The sequence below is a fragment of the Apteryx rowi genome, unplaced genomic scaffold (assembly GCF_003343035.1).
Source record: "Apteryx rowi isolate R43461 unplaced genomic scaffold, aptRow1 scaffold_367, whole genome shotgun sequence".
In the NCBI taxonomy this organism is placed as follows: domain Eukaryota; kingdom Metazoa; phylum Chordata; class Aves; order Apterygiformes; family Apterygidae; genus Apteryx; species Apteryx rowi.
This window is the reverse complement of record NW_020450163.1, coordinates 728,847-746,323: the sequence shown is the minus strand read 5'-3', so window position 1 is coordinate 746,323 and position 17,477 is coordinate 728,847. Positions and strand designations below refer to the sequence as shown.

The 17,477-nt window shown below is 42.7% G+C and overlaps 1 protein-coding gene across 6 annotated transcripts in view; it reads left to right on the top strand.

The window, feature by feature from the left end:
* EXD3 (exonuclease 3'-5' domain containing 3) overlaps positions 1–17,477 on the top strand; it is a 334,835-nt gene that overhangs the window by 159,030 nt on the left and 158,328 nt on the right. For all 6 annotated transcript variants that reach the window (XM_026073353.1, XM_026073352.1, XM_026073355.1 and 3 more), the window contains 2 exons: positions 1,072–1,125; positions 2,823–2,954. In XM_026073353.1, coding sequence (XP_025929138.1) covers positions 1,072–1,125; positions 2,823–2,954 — 186 coding nt within the window. The remainder of the gene's footprint in view (positions 1–1,071; positions 1,126–2,822; positions 2,955–17,477) is intronic.

Genomic DNA, 17,477 nt, shown 5'->3' with positions numbered 1-17,477 from the left:
CTGAACCAGAAGAGAGACAGCCGTGACATGCATCTGGAAATAGTGAAAAATGCAAGGGCTTCCAACAGAATCCAAACCAGAGAAGAAAAATAACCTCATGCCTACCTCAAAGTGCCAATCGCTTATCAGCACTAGCAGAGCAGAAGCGTTGGCTCACGTGGGAATCCTTCTCTCACTGTGGTCCTGAAATTGTTTTCATCCTAGAGGGAGGGGTGAAGGAGTGGGAAGCAGAGATGTCATTTAATCATATGAAGTTCAGTCACACTTTCGTCTTTGTGAAGAATTGCAGTTCCAGGTTTAGTATCTTCTTTTGGCACCAAACCGTTCAAAAATGTCTCTTACTCTGTTGTGAAGGTCAGAAGCATGGGTAATGAGTCCCCTGATAATTCTTTGCAGACCTTCCCCTTGAAGGAGATGATCTCTGGTAAAAGCACAGGATTGCAAGTCAGGAGATGATAAACTCTGATGGAGACTTTCTTTGTAGACTGGAAAAGGAGTGTAATTTCTATATGCCTGTTTCTGGTTTGCAGGAAAATAATACTGCCTTATCTTTAAGGGGTGGAGTGAACATCACTTTCTTAATGTCTGTGAAGCTGACAGACACATTTAATGGCACATTTTTTGCTGGAATTACCTGCTTAAGGTATTTTCCTTTCTCCCCTGTGTATTGCTGAGCGAGCAGGACTGCTTGCTTCTTTGTGAGCCAGATTAGGGAAATAGAAATAGCCTGGCTTAAGGGGGGAAAAAAATCCCCAAACCTAAAACTAAAAAAGGCTTTTTGATAGGATTTTTTCAAGGTGGATCAGTTTCTTGGTCCGTCTGCAGTGCAGATGCACAAGCAGTTGTTCCAGCACATGTGTAGTGAGAGAGCAATACCTTAAGCCACTATTGCTGTCAAAAATGTATTGTTGAACTAGACCCAGATACTCTTGACCTAGTTTATGTCAACACTGTAGAGAAGGACTCCATGTCACCAGTTCATGTTCTCTGTGTTTTGACTGGAAGGAAAGCTTGAATTCACTGGTAACTTCAGCCCATGTTAATTAACAGTTTTTACTGGTTTTCTTCCAGATTGCCCGACAGGAAGGAAGGGTCATTTTAACCTCTGGACTCCCATATCAGACTGTAAGTGMTTAGAGCTTCTGGCATTTCTCTGGCATTGTGTCATTGCATGGTCTGGGATGTGCAGCGTAGAGAAGAGGAAAAGCCAGATGTGAAAGAACAGCTGGCTTGGCTTTTTTGTCTGTTTTCTGCACTGAAAACTACCAAAAGGGTCTTGTGAGGTTTGCTCTTGTTCTGAACGGCCAAAGGGTGAGTTGAAGTTTCTTTTATGCTTGATGCTTTATCATAGGGAAGAGCAATTGACCTCCATGTCAAAAAAATCAAGCCAAAGTGCTTCTGTATAGCCTTACTGGCAAGTGAAGTTCAACTCACTTCCCATGCATTTTATTACAAAGATTCTTGTTCGCTCACTGGCTTCATACTGACATAACACTCTGCTGTTTTTGATACTTAAAGACTTTTCTTCGGGCTCAGAAGAGAGACAATTGAAGCCACTAAGCATGGATCCAGGTGGAAGCTTGAGTTGCTCTACAGACACACAAAAAACAAAGCAAAACCCAACCTTACCCTCAGCATCAGACATTCAGAGCCCTTCATGAAACATACTGCAAAGCAGAGTGTTGGTGGAATATCCTGAACCTGTCAAGTCAATGGCTGCAGTGTCATGATGCCTGCTGCAAGTTCTCTGTCCTCTGTTATTGCCCAAAAATTCATCTGGAGGAGTGAAATTATTCAGGATTATGTGCATGAGCCAGAATGCAGAACTTCCTTTCAGACTATAGATATAAAAGATCCCAACTATTCAAATAGAGGATTTGCAGAACTTACATTGGTAATTTCCTAGTTTATAGCTGAACATTCAAGAAAACTACCCCCACAGTGAGATACTGAGGCAAGTGGAGCCAGGCCATGATACAGGTTCCTTATCCAGACTGTGGTTGCTAGCATCTACAGCTGATGCTGTAGGTATTTCAGAGTCCAGCATAATCTTACTTGGCAAAGCTCTAACTCCAAAGCACTGTGTAGAAATTGCAAAAGGAAAATAATTGCTTCCCAGTGTGCAGTATTGTCCTGGGAAATGTCTGGTTCTCTTTGTTCCCTTGCCTTTGTATGCCTTACATGCGGACAGAATGGCTCTGCCAGGCTCTTTTACTTGCATTTAGCTGATACCAGCTCACTGTCAGTTTTTATCACATTCATAAAGATGTGTCTAGACACTTCCCAGTGCTTGTTCCCAGATACAGACTTTTGCGCTAAATGTGGAACAAACATTGAGGGAGTGTCTGCATCAACCACTTCAAATTCATTGGCCATCTATGAACTCCAGGTAAAAAAGTGTATAAACTAGAAGGGGTGAAGTGTAAAACTGTCATTAGACACCATCTCCTTGACTGTGCTTTTGCAAACAGTGTGTGATCTGGCCAGGTTTCATGTGAAAGCTGTGATTTAATTCAGTTTCCTCTTGCTATCACCGTCAGCGCCACACCATTGAATAATAAGTTAAAGGGAACTTAGGCTATCACGTATGATATATTGAACACTATACTGCTTCAATAGTCTCAAAGCTATTTGCAACAGTGGCGAAATGCTAAATTACCTATTGTGCTTGTTAGATCAAAATTTAGACTGTAAACACATATTAACTCCAAATGTTACTTATTATTAAAACCAAGTGTATTAGGAAAAAAAAACAACAACAGATCATTATGCATGGAGTACCTCATTTGTTATGTTTTTGGTTTATGATTTGTCTTTTGAAGCTGCAGTCCCAGGTAGGAGAAGGAAGGTGTTTCTCCGTGAACTGCTCAGAAAAGGCAAAAGAACAGGCCCTGCAGGTTCTGAAGCACTTCAATGTTCAAGTAACCTTGGCGGATATCTTCAGTCGCTGCCAGGTAGGACTAGCCTTTTCTGAATTAAAGCCAGTGTTCACTAACTGTTCCTTGCACAACAGAGACCATTTCAGCTTTTGGGGTTTATCATTCAGTGGCTTGTTCTTGGTTGCCAAGACTTCTGCTTGGACTTTGGCAATGTCTTGCAAAACTGTGAGAGGTTTTTGAGTGTGCTAATATTGTTCATGAGTGCTGATGACTAAGTCAAACAGAACAGGCATTGCATGTGCAACTTGCTAGAAACTGTGTTGGTTTTCGGATTTTTGGTACTTGGCATGTTTTTTGGCATTGACTATCGTGGTTATATTCTTTTTGTTCCTGCATTCTCTAAGACACGTGGTGTTTTAATTATAAACCAAATTTAATTATGGCTTTGTGATTCTGATAACACTTAATTATTTTAGTAGGGGGATTTTTTTCAGGGTCTTATTTTTTTTAAGGAGCTATTTGGTTAATTCATGTCCATGCTAGCTGATGATTCCAGATTGTGTTTGGCATTGGATATCTGTGGATTGTTTTTAAGAAGAAATCTTGATTGTGTTAGCTCAAATCTGCTCCATCTCTTCCAGTTTCACTGTTGTATGTGTTAACAGTAACACGCTGAAACTTATCCCTTCAAAAGCAGTAATATAAACCAACTTCCAACTTCAACATTTCTCATCTTATCAGTGTTTAAAGAAAGAAAAAGAAGAAACTGCAAATCTAGCTAGAAAAAGAGCTTTCTCTTATGAGTAAACATGCCAGCTGAGCACTTCAGTAAAGTCTGGCTCAGTGCCGTTTGGTAGACAGCTAACAGGGTCTTCTASCTTGGTGGAACTGCACAAATGTTGTAGAAATGACTACTGAGCAAACACAACAGGTATGTTTTTCTAGGACTCTGTTTGTATCTGATGTTAGAAGTTGATGGAACCGTGTCTGTAACTTGTACAGAAAATGAGAGTTGTCCAGTTGTTCAGGTTGTCTAAAGGATAAGAATGACATAACACCATGCAGATGGAATAGGCATAATATGGGTTGATCTGTTGACCTTCAGGATAAATGTGTATCCTCAGATACAAGATAGCGCATTCAGTCTTGTGGTTACATTGTTATGTAGTGACACACTGGCTTCTTTGCCATTTAAAAAAAAAATCTTATAGCAAACCTGATGGATTCTCTGATTCTCTGAGCTTCCATCAAGTGGTAGTGTTCTTCCCCATGGTTGTTTGAGAGGCTGTGAGAATAAGCACATACAAAAAAAAACACCCTGAAGAGAACTGTCTGATATCCATAATAAATGCAGAAGACAGTGCAGCATGGAACACAAAACTGACCCCTTGCTCATGATCTGGAGTCTGAAACTGCTTAACTGTACAGCTTTTTAGTATGTGCTGTCTTAATTTACAATATAAATAGGGATAATCAATCTGGCTAGAAATATATACTAAGTGTTCTCTTACTTCCAGGAAAAATGTCTTCCCTGTAAATTGTGGTGGTAGAACAGCTGCATGTTACACTGCTACACATGGGAAGATGTTATTATTTGTCAAACTGTTCTGGGTTCTGAATCATGTATTTACCTACATTTAAGGCTTTGGCATTTTGGAGCTGATTTTGTTCAGCTGTCCACTACAGATTGCATCACAAGTTTCATTGATATAATACTGTTGCTCTCAAGGAGAATCCCAAGCTTTCTGCAGCTGTATATTCCTAGCGGGCACCAAGCTAGTTGCACAGGAGTGCTCTGCACCTGCAGTTCTCGGGAAATTTGTGTGTGAGGAGGGGACTTGCGCTCAGTAGATTGAAAAGGATCATAGTACATAACTATAAAGAGTATTGACTGCCCACATAAAAAAAATGGCAAATTTTTCCTTTTAAAAGGGTGCTCTGGGACCCCTGCAGCCAACACAGAGACCTCAGCACTTCATTTACAAGTTCTTTCCAAAACATCCTAATTCTCTGCAAACCTAGTGAAGCTGACTGAGCTTAATCAGGATGGAAGACTAGATCTTTCCCTTTGTGCTGCCTCTTCTGGTCTTTGCAACTGGTTTGAGGTCTGCCAGCTCCTTGCAGAAATGTCTGTTGCTAATGGGCAACCAAGGATTTAGTCTGTCCCTGTGGCTTGGGAATTCTGATTTCATGGCTGAGCTTCCAGAAGCATGCAGGTGCTCAGCAGAATGGGGGGCCCAGGCAGTACTAATCTGAAAGCTTGGCCTTCCTTGCCTTCATGGGGCTCAGCCAAACAGGCTGAACTGCAGCCCCGTTGGTGAAGGACGGCTCCGTTCTGCTGCCAGAGCACTGGAGACTCGTTATCAGCCGTGATCATCCATTATAGATAAGTATTTTCTGTGTGTCACAGGAAGCAATGTGGCATCCTGCCTGAGTCACTCTGTCTCATAGAGCAAGGGCTTGTTTTGTCTCCTGGGCTCCTATTCTGTAAATGATTTGGGTGACTATGTCAGCAAATATTGTTGCTGTAACAATTAATGCGTGTAACACAGAGCACATGGTAAAAATAGGTCCCAATTCAATGTTGGACCCAAGATTGCTATAAAATATGTTTCCTTTGTCAGCTCCTCAGCAGGGATGGACGGCCTCTCTTTCGCAGATGCAAAGAATGGGCTTGTTTTGTAAACGTGCCAAAATATTGAACCTTTTTTCTGTTAAAACAATGGTGAATACTGGCTACCTCAGTCTGAGTTCTCACAGCGAATGCAAAGAGAACATCACCTGCGTGCTGCTTGTCCTCACTTCTGCTTTCACATGTGCTGGGCGACTGCTTGATTGTTTTGGTCAAATGCTCTGGCACTGGAAGCTGCTGTCAGTTATGGCCTTCCAAATATGACCATTGCATGTGTTTCTCAAGTGCTGCATCTTAAGGACTCTCTGATCATCATGAAGAAGTCACCTGTGCATAGCACCTTTAGCTAGACCTGGTATTGCCTTTAGTGAACAATGGTTTAGGGGGCCTGAATGGAAATAAAACAAATTCTGTCTTTCAGGGACATGCAAAGAGCCCCCAGGAAGCTATGCGCTTCCTAGCCTTAAAATCTTTGAAATAAAACCGTTTCCTCTATCTATTTGAAATGCAAATGTCTTTTGTCTGTCAGCTCTGCACACATTTGAATGTCTTGTATACAGCTTTTTCTCTTCTCAGATATCCCCAAATAGCGCCTTCAGAAATGGGCGGATGTGAAAAGTGTGTTGGAGATGTTTCGTATACGATAAATTCAGCGCATTGGTTCCTTGTACTAGTCTGTAAGATTTGTGTGAAATCGTCAGGGGCTATAGTAAGCACCTATAGGGTCAACTGCCAAATTAGCTTGAGGGGAAGACAGGCTGTCTGATCCTGCTAGCTTGAAGGAAGTTCTAACACAGAACTTGGATTAAAAAAAAAAATCCTGCTAAAGAAGGTGTCTTTACTGGACTGCTACAGTTACAGATACAGACATGTGACAAGTAGGTCATTCTAAATAGATTTTAATGTTTGGCAGTTCTCACAGCTCTGTAAAATCAATGATAAGATTGTCTCCCAACCCTATGGTGAKGCAGCTCCTGCCCGCACTCCGATCGCCAAGATCTATGCACAGGGCACATGTGACGGCTGTGGCAGCTGAGCTATGGATTTGTAGCAGGGCAGCAAAGGAACAGGAACTCGATTCTAGCCCAGTAAAGAAACTCTTGAAAATTAACTTTTATTGGGAAATATTGCCTGGATGACTGACTTGGCCTTTCCATCTCTCGTTTCTGTACCTTCTTTGAACATTGAACTTTGAAGTTCTATCTAAACGTGAGAGAATCAAATGTAGACAACCATCTATTTACTGACCATAGTGTGGCTAATGCGTCTTCATTTCTTGCTCYCTTTCTCAGTGAGCCTGAGGTATTGAGGACTTTCACTTCCTTTGGCTAAGGTATGATATCTGGCCTAGTTGGGTTCTTGTCAGTGAAAAACCAATTGTGTCGAGGGAGATAATTCAGGAAGGGGAATGGAAGCCCTCGGTTGTGAGTAATGCCGCTTTGTGCAATATTGTCAGGGTGAAATTACGTTTTGAATGGTGATAAACCAAGAAGATAAACGGTGCAAGTTGTTAGCTTTAAATCCTTATATCACAAGTGTTTGTCACGACAGTTCGAAGGGAAAACAGTATGTTCTGTGTTGTGGAAGACAGCCAATAAATTATTCTTGTTATATAAGAACCTAGTCGTTAAAAGTTTATAACTCTGCTGTAAAATTCTTGCTGGTTTGAGACTCTACAGACAGATTTGGAGCCAGGAGGGCCTGTCCATCTTCAGAAAAGCTGAGTTCTGTTCTGCTTGAAACAGTAAACTGCTAGTTAGCTGAATGTTGAGAGCCTCCAGCTTTGCCTTTCCACCGAACATGGGAGAAGTCAGCTCCTCTCCTGCCCAGCCTGAACGTGGTCAGCAGAGCTCAGGAGACCTGGGTCCTACTGTGTGGCCATGGCCACATCCTCTCCTCTTTGGCCTCTTTCCTTTCCCATCCCCTGTTTGACTTGACCCTTTATAGCTTTTAAACTGTCCAGGGCACGGACTGTGTTTGAACAAAACCTAGTGCAATGGGAGTTTTATCCTAGGTGAGGTTTCAAGCATTCCTGCAAGAAAGGAAGATTGTAATTATATCCTCTGCAAAAATAAATGTGCAGGAAAAAATCTCTTTGGCCCCAGCTGCAGTTTCTGCAACTGAGCTGTCCTGCATTTATTATCGGATTATCAGGAAATTCAAATAGGTTGTCTCTTTCGCTTCACTGAAAGCTCTGATCCTAAATAAGCAAATTACATCACCTATTCTGATGTCCTGTTTAACTTATGACCTCAGCCTGAGCTCTGCAGGATGTGAGAGATAGCCGCTTTATTTCATTGTCTGGAGATCTGATATCTTTTTTTCCCCCCCTTCCCTGCTCTTTATGTTTCAAAGCGACTCACCCCAGCCTTTTAGAAAGGTGTTAGCATGGGATTAGGAGTAGGCGGGGGGGAGGAGAGAGGAAACCACCATTTTTTTGAAATTAGGTGCAAAAGTGTTATAACAGTTGCAGCAAATGTTTCTGGTTTTGTGTGGTTAAGGTAACGAATTTCATTGCTGCAAAGCTCGTCATGTGCAAACTGATTTACACAGAGCGAACCTAGTATGGAGCAATCCATTTAGCAGGGACAAAGAAAAAGGCCTTATGATTAGATGAAAAAACGTGTGCTTGGGGCACTTTGTGAGAACCTTTGAAGCCAGCCTGGGAACTCTGGCAATATTAGTTGATAATTAGTAATATAGATCCCTCAAGCTGTCATTTAGGTTGAAAATGTGCATGTCTCTCATGAGCCTCTGTCACACCAATCTGATCAGCAGGCTTTTTTGTTCCTTTTATGTGGGCTGCTCTGTCGGTCCAGATGATGATGAGAACTCCCAGACATCATCTTTCTCACTAACTTGTGAGCCAAATAGCTATCTCCGTGCTCTATCATGTCATGGAAGTGGGACCGGGGCAATTTTGTTTGGTGGTCACCTTTCTTGGCTTGGTCAACAGTCTTTTTATTTTTTCAAATGTAAAAGTTGTCCTTCCCAATATGCAGCAGAATTGAAAGGCTAAATATTTCATAAAATACTTCTTCACTAAGAGACAGTTGCTTAGGATAAAAAGTATCTCAAACTGAAATGGGTCTGAGGAGATCATCACAGAATTTAGAAAATATCAGTTCTCAGAGCCCACATTTCAGCTTTGAGTTGCCTTCTGCTTCTGTAATATTGGAGATCTGTTTACTTCTCAGCCCTGAAATCTTTTTGGAAAGGCCGTGTCACCATCTAAATGAAGAGTTAAGAAGGGTCATGTGCACTGGCTTTTGCAGATTTGGGAATGTTGAGAAAGAGAATATTGTTTTAAAACCCTTTGTGGTTTAATAAAAGGTTCATCCATAGGATGCAATTTGTCAGCGCCTACAGGTCAGGAAAACCTATGATTAACAGCATCTGTGGTTTCCCCAGATGTGTGTTAGCTGCTTATTCCTCACCAGCCCTTAGCCTAAAATGAAAACTCAGCCCTGTGCCTGCCCACTATGTAGGCTGTGATTTCTTGCTTCAGAGTGTGATTGTTCAACACAAAGGGTAAGGCCCTCTTAATCTTTTTGTTTATCCTGGGCCTGGCAATTTAGATGTAATCTGCAACTTGTACTGCTCAGATTCTGGCCAGGAAGCACAGCTGGTATTATTCTGTCTTTAGAGACATTGTTGAAGGAGTGAATTGACCTCAAAAGGTACTTGTCCCTGGAACCCTCTCAATGTGAGCATTCAGTTGTGAATATACCTAACCCTGAAATAGCAGCTTTTCATTCAAAGAGTTGTCGTTCTTTTGATTTGGAGTAGATCTACAGGACAGTCGTTAAATGTCATCAGGGTATGTGAAAATATGTCGTAGCAATTTCTGCTCCTTTAGAGGCTTGAGCTGAGATTATTTTCTCATCGCTAAGGCTTTATAAACCTTAGTGAGAGCTCACAGTGAGCGGCCACGGATACAGGCAGGGAAATGTGGGCGCGTAGAAGTAACATGCCTCATCCAGGCTCCGGCAAGGAGCTCCCAGCGGGAATACCACCCGTGACTCCTGACTCCCAGGCTGCACCTAATTTTTAGAGATTGCCAGGTGCCTTCCTAGGCTTAACTGTAAGTATTTATGTGTCTTAAGTGGGTAAAAGAATGTGTTTTATCTGCTGCTAATGTTAGAATGGGATCATGGCGAATGTACCGTAAATACGTTGCTTTATAGAAGACGATCCTGAGCAGCCTGGGCCCTTCTGTGTGCAAGGACGGGAACACAGAAAGCGTATTGCCCATACCGGTTCTGCAGCATGATTCACAAGCAGGGCAAAAGCATGATACATAAGCAGGGTCCTGTAAAATTCCCAGCCTTTAATTTTCTTAGCATTGTGTTATCATACGTGTGGAACACAGAGCCCCCCAAAATAAGGACTTGACTGGGCCTAATTCTCACCAGTGAGCCTGGACAGTACTGCCTGGTTCCCACAGACTGTACATTTTCCTGCCAAGATTTCAGTATCTTCAGAAATTCAGTGGAGCATGAAGGTCACAGCAAGGGAAGAATGACAGCCTGAGATTTTTTTTCCCCTTTCACCAGCTAGGAGCAGACTGTTGTCTCTCTTGCATGTTGACTGTTTTCATAGGGTTAGCRTGAAGTTTATGTTTTACACAGACCAGTGGAAGTCAGATATGGGAATGCAGCAGATCAGCTGTGTTTCTTCAAGGAAGACAGTCTCATGTTGCAGATTTTCTTTCTCAGTGTCTGCAAAAGCTTGATTTCCAGTGAAATTTCTTTTACAGATCTTTGTCTTTAGCTTCTTTTTGTGGAAGTCTGTGAGAGACTGTACCCAAGGTTTTGGTTTGTGTATTTATCTCCTTACTCTTTTTTCACTTGCAAAGCTGCAGGAGAATATTAAACTTCAGGGGGAAAAAAGCTGTTAATTATTCATGGTGTTATGTATTACAGTACTGAAAATGGTGATGCCAAATTAGCCATTAGAAGTCAAACCTCAGCTGACAGTAAATGTTTTCTTTTGAGGAAATCATCCCTGTTCCTGGGAACCAGCTTTGTTCTCCTGTGCTAAATGCAAGAAAGGTATGAATGTGTGTTTTTTTCCTGGAGGGCAACACTAGCTGGAAAAATGCTGGTTTTAGCCAGTGGAAACAGAACAAGCAAACAACGATTGGCAGTGAAAACAGCACTTGTATTTAGACTAGCATAGAAAAGAAGACACAATGTAGTGCAGAGTAAACGTCCTTTTATACAGTTCTGTACCAGGCTTTTTCTTCCTCTCTTGGGTTTGGACAGATTGGGGAAGTACATTGGTCAGCAGTGATGCTGGTGCACTGGGAGAAAGTAATGAAAGGTCAATAGGTGACAGTGATTGAGTGACTGTAAGGAAAATGAAGAACTCTCTGGAGAAGACAGTGACACAGCTATAACTCCCATGTGTCCTAAAGAAACCATCCCCATGTTTTCTCTCAAATGTCATGAGAAAACAAGAGATTTGTAGCCAATTTAAGTTCTGTTGGCTTCCAGTCCCCTGTGCCTCCTGAGGTCAGAGTTCAGTGTATTGACTGTGTCAAGAAGTCAAAATTCCCATGTTTTATACACTGTAGAGTTTCTCCTCCTTTTTGACATTAGTGCCCTTATAATGCTCATTGTTTGTATGTCATGTTAAGGATGGGATGTCCAACTTTGTCAGGGTTTGAATGGCTGTATATTTATATTGGTGGGTTCTCATGATGATAATCCTACGCATAGACCAGCAATACCATTAGCTGGTCTCATTATTTGAGATATCTTGTGCATTAAAAGTTAAATAATGTCAACGTTCTTGTTTTCACAATGAAGGGACCAGCTTCATCAGTAGTTCAGGTGAACTGAATTGATCTGAACACACCCAAATGTCTCCAGGGCCTTATTTTCACTTTGTACATCAAGATGATAAAAGAATGGTGGATAGGAAACTTTCTAGTAAACAGTTTGATGAAGACCGTCTTGTAGCACAGGTAATATCACACCAATGTTTTCTCACTTCCTGCTGAGAATCTTGCACAAAAATGTTGTCCAGTTGTTGCAAACACATTTAAAATCCTGTTATATCCTTCATGGAGAATGAACAATTTTGCAGCCATCCAACTCTAAAATTTACAGTGTTTGCCCAGCAGCTGTTTTGGCAGTAGACCTGTGTTGCTTCAGGAGGGTACATGATCTCTAGGCATTTTTGAAATTGTCATTTCAGTCAGCATTATATACTGAGATTATACATACTCAGCTTCATCATAGGATTTGACAGATTTGTAATCGCTTGACAACATTTATCTGAAGATCTTCAGACACTAAACTGTGCAGCTTCTTATGGGCGTAAAATTAATGATATCTGTTATTGATAATATTATTTGTGTGACATGATACCCCATGCCAAAGAAAACCATAGTTCTCTGTACCACTGTGGGATATGGTATATGATTTCCTGTTTTGTCTACTGCTGCAAAGGCATTTTCAGCTAGAAGCAGCTAATGATGAAGATAGTAAGCAACATATATAAGGTCTGGGCTTTTCAACGCCTCATCCCCCAAAATTGTACACCATCCAAGTGACTTGCTTGATGTAATAAGAGACCACTTTATGATCATATAAACCCTTTCATCCAAGGATTTACAGTGTTTCAGAAACACAAACAGGTAAAGCAGTATCCTGATGAAAACTCAAAAGAGAAACAGGAGGGTTTAAAAAAGTTTCTCAACTCATACATCATGTTAGTCATGAAGAAGGTTATATTTTCCAGTTATCTTGATGAAATACAGCTAGATTATGTGCAGTAACCCAAGATAGGATTTTATTCAGCTACACACGGATGTTGTCTTTGAGTCAGTCATTTATAAGAGGCTCAGAATAAATTTCTTTCTCTCTCTACTCCAGAAAGGCAACAGGAATCCCTTGGTACCACCAAGCTTTTTATCACTGACTTATCTGAGACTGTGGTGATCTGGAACAAAGTCTCCTGAGAGGCACAAACTTTACTTGTAGAGGGCAGCTCGGTACCCTCCAATTTCCCGAAAAAGGGAGTGATATCTCAGAGGGAGAATGAGTGCATAAGAGTTTTGGCAAAAGTGGAAAATGTAACGTTCCAGGCACACTTCTTGGGTATCACGATGTTTTCTTTGAAGAACTGTCTTAATTCAATTTACACAGTCCGAGTTGACCRTCCTTTTGATCAAGGATGTGTTGGGGAAGGTGCAGATGAAAGCCTCATTTTCTCTCACCCTTAATATTTTCTCCATTTCTTCCCTTTCCCTCTCTCCATCTTTTTTTCTTTGTGGTTCCTGTGTGAGTTGCTCCTACTAAGGTATTTTCATGAAGGAGGAGGAGGTCTTATGTTTAAGATTAGCACAACCAGACAGTTTTATTTTCCTGAGGCCCCTTATAATGACTGTGGTTACAATCAGGTGAGTCCAGCCTAAGTCTGTCTTGCTTCCAGGAGGATGACCCAGCACCCCCATGGCCCCTGTACCCTCATCCCTCCCTCAGACTTGCCCTAGTGTTTGGGGGGCCATGTGGCAAGTCAGATGTTGAGACCGATCTGGCTGAAAGAGGACAGAGAGCCTGTGTGCACCTGGATCAGTGCTTTGGAGGCCCAAGGGGCTGAAGGAGCAAGTTGCAGCTCTGGTATAACAGTGGCATGGACCACTTCATCTCTGGTGGCCAGTTCCTGGTATAAAGCCCCTGCCTGTAGCCTGAAGCATAGCAGTGGATATAGCTGTCTGGAAAACTGTGAGTGGACACTAACCCTGCAGCTGTTAGGTTTCTAATTCGACTCTCTAAATTCATGGACTTTAAAGAAGGTGAGCTCACTGAGCTGGGTCATGCAGGAGGAAATTAGCTGGTAGTTGGAGAGAAGGAAGTTGGTGACAGAGAAGTCAGACAAGGAACTCAGTTCCCTACAAACAAGGTCACGTGAATGGCTGTTTGGTGACAAGCTGGAGTGATCGATGTGAAAGGATAATAGGTCACTGGGGAGTCAGCCTGAAAGCTGAAGTCTCTCCAAATGTGTGTGGGACAGTGGAAAAGGAGGTTAAGAAGACATTGAGTAAAGCCAAACAGTTTCTTGCACACCAGCCTGACTCAGGGCTCTGGTTAGTGTGCTTCCCTTGGCTTATTTTTGCCCACTCCAATTTCTGAATATTTAAATGATCTGGGCACTAAAAAATTATTCATGCTTCCTTCTGAGCCAAGCCTGGCCTGTGTTGAAGGATTCAGCCTTCATTTCCAGGAGTAAACTCAGCCCTCAGGTGGAACCAGCCCTTCCTTGCCCTGACTTTGGGCTTTACTGTGGCTGCCTTCTGCAGTTGGGTTGTTTCTTCCCTGAGCAGGGCCTTCCCTGGATCAGCGGCATTTAGTGGCATTTACTGGAGGGCTCAGATTACCCCAGTGAAAATAATCGGTTATGCAAAGTTACGCTGTTTAGATTGGGTTTCTTCTGTGTGGCCGGTGAAGTGTGAAAGTCAATCTGCTCTGCAAACCCTGAGGGCTCTTGCTCTGTGCTAACCTGATATGATACCTTTGGGGTTTAGCTCTTGAGGGGGGAAAAGCTGGCCCTGCAGTTCAGTTCAAAGGGACACAAAGCACAGGTGGTTACGGTGGGGCTGGGCTCCTGAGCAAAATAGCGCTCCTAAATCCAGCTGGGGCTGAGCTAGCCCCTGCCTGACAAAGAAAATCGGTCACCCAAAAGGAGGCTGCAAAGTTTGGCTCTTGTCGTGATTGCAGAGTCTTTCAGGTATTTCAGCTGGGAGAGGGCTGATATGGGCAGAGCATGGCTTAAGATCCAGTTTTCTTGTTTGCAGTTGTATTAGTGGACTTTTTTTTTCACAGATTCATCTGGTTGCCCTGAGGCGTTAGTCCATGCAGGATGTAGTAAATTCTTATGGTTAGGAGACAGGCTTCCTGCAGCAGGAGTGTCTCTCCCTACAGCCTGGAATCCGTCATATAGTTTCTTCATTCTTGATCATCTCCTTTTTCTCCCTGATATAACCACAGAATTGGAATTTCAGTGTGAGATCAGGAGTGGGAAAGTCTCTGTGTACAAACACCCCCTCCTGACTCTTCCCATCTGCCCGCCGTGTGTTTCTCTGTCATTCCTGCCCAGTGAGCTGCTAGTTCACTGCAAATTTGAGCTAGTGATCCAGTGGGGAGTCTGTGTGGACGACCAAGGAGTTTGGGCTGAAGCCCTGAGCTAACATGCAGGTATGGCGGTAGACTGTCCATCTGTAAAATCACAGTAACGGTACTTAGTAGCCATCATAAGGGGCTTGCCAGCTGTGTATTAATGTTTATATGCACTCAAGGAACCCACGATAATAAGTTTGAGGGATGGACCAAGGGCTACTGTCTTGGCCAGGTAATGCAAAACCTATGTAAAGGGAACAATAATGAAAAGCAGTACATGCATATTTAAATCAGTGTCAATTTATGCCATTGCTGATCTGTGACTTGCCACGGTATTGTTCATATTCAGCTCTAGTGCCAAAAACAAGACTCCATTCTTTTCTTATTTCTTAATGAAAAATACCTCTTTAGGGTCTCTTTGAAGTCCCCACTCCTGAAAATCCCCAATATATTGTCATCATTGTTACTGTTAACAGCCCCTGCCAGTATCAGGAGCCTTTCCTGACAGATATCTCTGCAGGGGCTTTGTCAAACTCTGCAATTCAGACCTATACTATAGTCAGTTTTAAATGGCTAATGACGGGCCTCCCAGGGGATTTCTGCCAAACTCTCAAAGACCTCCCAGGTTTAAAAGTGGCAGGGTGTCCTTTTCCTGGGGCCAGTTGCAGGAGGAATGCACACAGTCAGATTCTCCTACCTAAGCTGCATCGGGCTAGTTATTTTTCGGTTACAAAGACTCATCCATGCGTATATAGCTGGTTGCTTAGCAGAAGAGAGATAGCTGTGTCAGTAGAGGACATGGAATAAACAGACCAAACTTCCAGAGGAAAAAGATTAGGGTAGGTGGAAAGTACGCCACTAGTTTGAGGTTTTATTATGTTTTGACATGAAAATATCTTAATTTGAAAGCARCAGAAAAAATTAAAAGACGTTGAAAAATTCAAGTAGTGAATTAATCTGGAATCCATATCAGAGGTACAATAAGATTCATTCTTCCCCAGTGTACAGAGATGATATAGTGGTATTTATGAGATAAAAGCAATAATGTGAATAATGCCTAAATGAGTTGGGGTTTAAGTCAGTATAGGCTGACACTGCAGCCACATAAAGCCATCCCTCTCTCTCACCTCTTTCCTACCCCGGTGACTCTCTGCCCACCTTGTCCCAGTGCAAGCTCTTGGTTAGCTGTGGGGTGGCTGGATCAGAGAACTGATCCCAGTTGAAATGGACCTGTCAAAACCAGATGGTTAATTTTAACCCAGATCAGTTCCCAGTGTGGTTCACTGCACAGCTGGCCAGATGTGCACGGGGTACGATAAGGGCATAGTACAGAATGGGAGGGTGGAAGACTCTGCTCCTGCTGTGTCAGCACAGACTTATGCTGCTCCAAAACCCTCACAAGCCTACAGCTGAAAGAGCTCAGGCTGGCATGCCTACAGCCCTTGCCTGTTAAATCCCAGTGTTAAGAGAATTTGATTGATGACCTGACAGTTTGCGAGTTAGGAGGATCACTAGGGCGGGTGTTCACCTACTTTTCCTCATTGGATGTCCAGGCTTGGCTTGAGTTTTGGCCTTGGGAGATGAAGCCTGTGAAATTGTGCTCTCAGCCTGTCTCAGCCCAGCCCTGTTATTATCCATTAATTTCGGACCTTACTGACAGTTCAAAATCTGTTTTGGCTCAAATTTGAAGTCGATCTTCGGATTTGTAAATGAAGTACACGATCAGGTAAAATGTACCTCCACTTATTCCCATGGGAACAGAAACTGTACTGTTTTGATCAGCTTGTAGCTGGTGTATGCCTTACCACATTTTTGCATCGTGGCTGAATATGGTTTTTAGTTTCTGATTGCATTTCTCATTCTATTCATAGTGAAAAGGCCTCTTCTCAGAGGTTAGCAAATGCTTTCCCAGAGAATACATAAGAATTGGTTCTTTGCTTGCACTTGTGCAACTAAATATTTACAGAATCTTTCTCCTTCTAAAGGACTCACGGTTCTCTTCTGTATTGAAATAATTTCAATCTTTTTTGGGGAAAAATAGCATCTCTTAAAGTCATTCTGTGCCTTTAACTGAGCTACTGTTGTACAGAGTAGTTGAAACTTCATTTAGCCTGAATGAACAACTTGATGCATGTTGCTGGAGAGAGGAAACTGGTAGTGGATGATTTACTTGAAATGCCCTACAGCAATGAAGTTATAAATGAAGAGGGAGAACACCAAGAGCACTGAGATCTGAACCAGAGGAAATGCATGAAGCCTTGGAGTGACCTTATGCAAATTTCTAATGATGAGACTTAACTGCACTCATTTTTTCAGGGGTTGTAAAGAGCAAAATAGAAACAGTCTTGAAATGCAAAGGTCTCTAGATAATGCGTATTAGTATATGGTTACATACAGCTTAAAACTGGAGTTCTGTGACCAGCCAGCCCAGAATCTGGACTCTGGATCTGATCTTGCTCTGGAAGTTGTCCCGTTGCCTGCCCCAGGGCTGGTTGCCAGCCCCGGGGGTCGTTGCCAGCCCCGGGGGTCCACCGCAAGCCTCAACCACTACTGCACTTTCCGGTGAGCCAGGCTGGAGGCTGTGGCCATCTGCTTCACTGCCTTTCTCAGGCAATGAGGCTGGTCAAGGTGCAAAAGTAATGCTCTGAGTGGAAGTCCTTCCTCCTGTCCTTGTGTCAAAGCTACCTCCACTTAAATGCATATTTTAAACTGGAAACTAATGTGTTTCTGCATCGAGTCCCAAGAAGTCTGACGTGCCCTCGGCCGTTAACAGTGTGCAGAGCAGCCGTGGCAGGCGCACAGCTGGGAGACCGGCTTGTGAAATGAGCTCATGGCTTC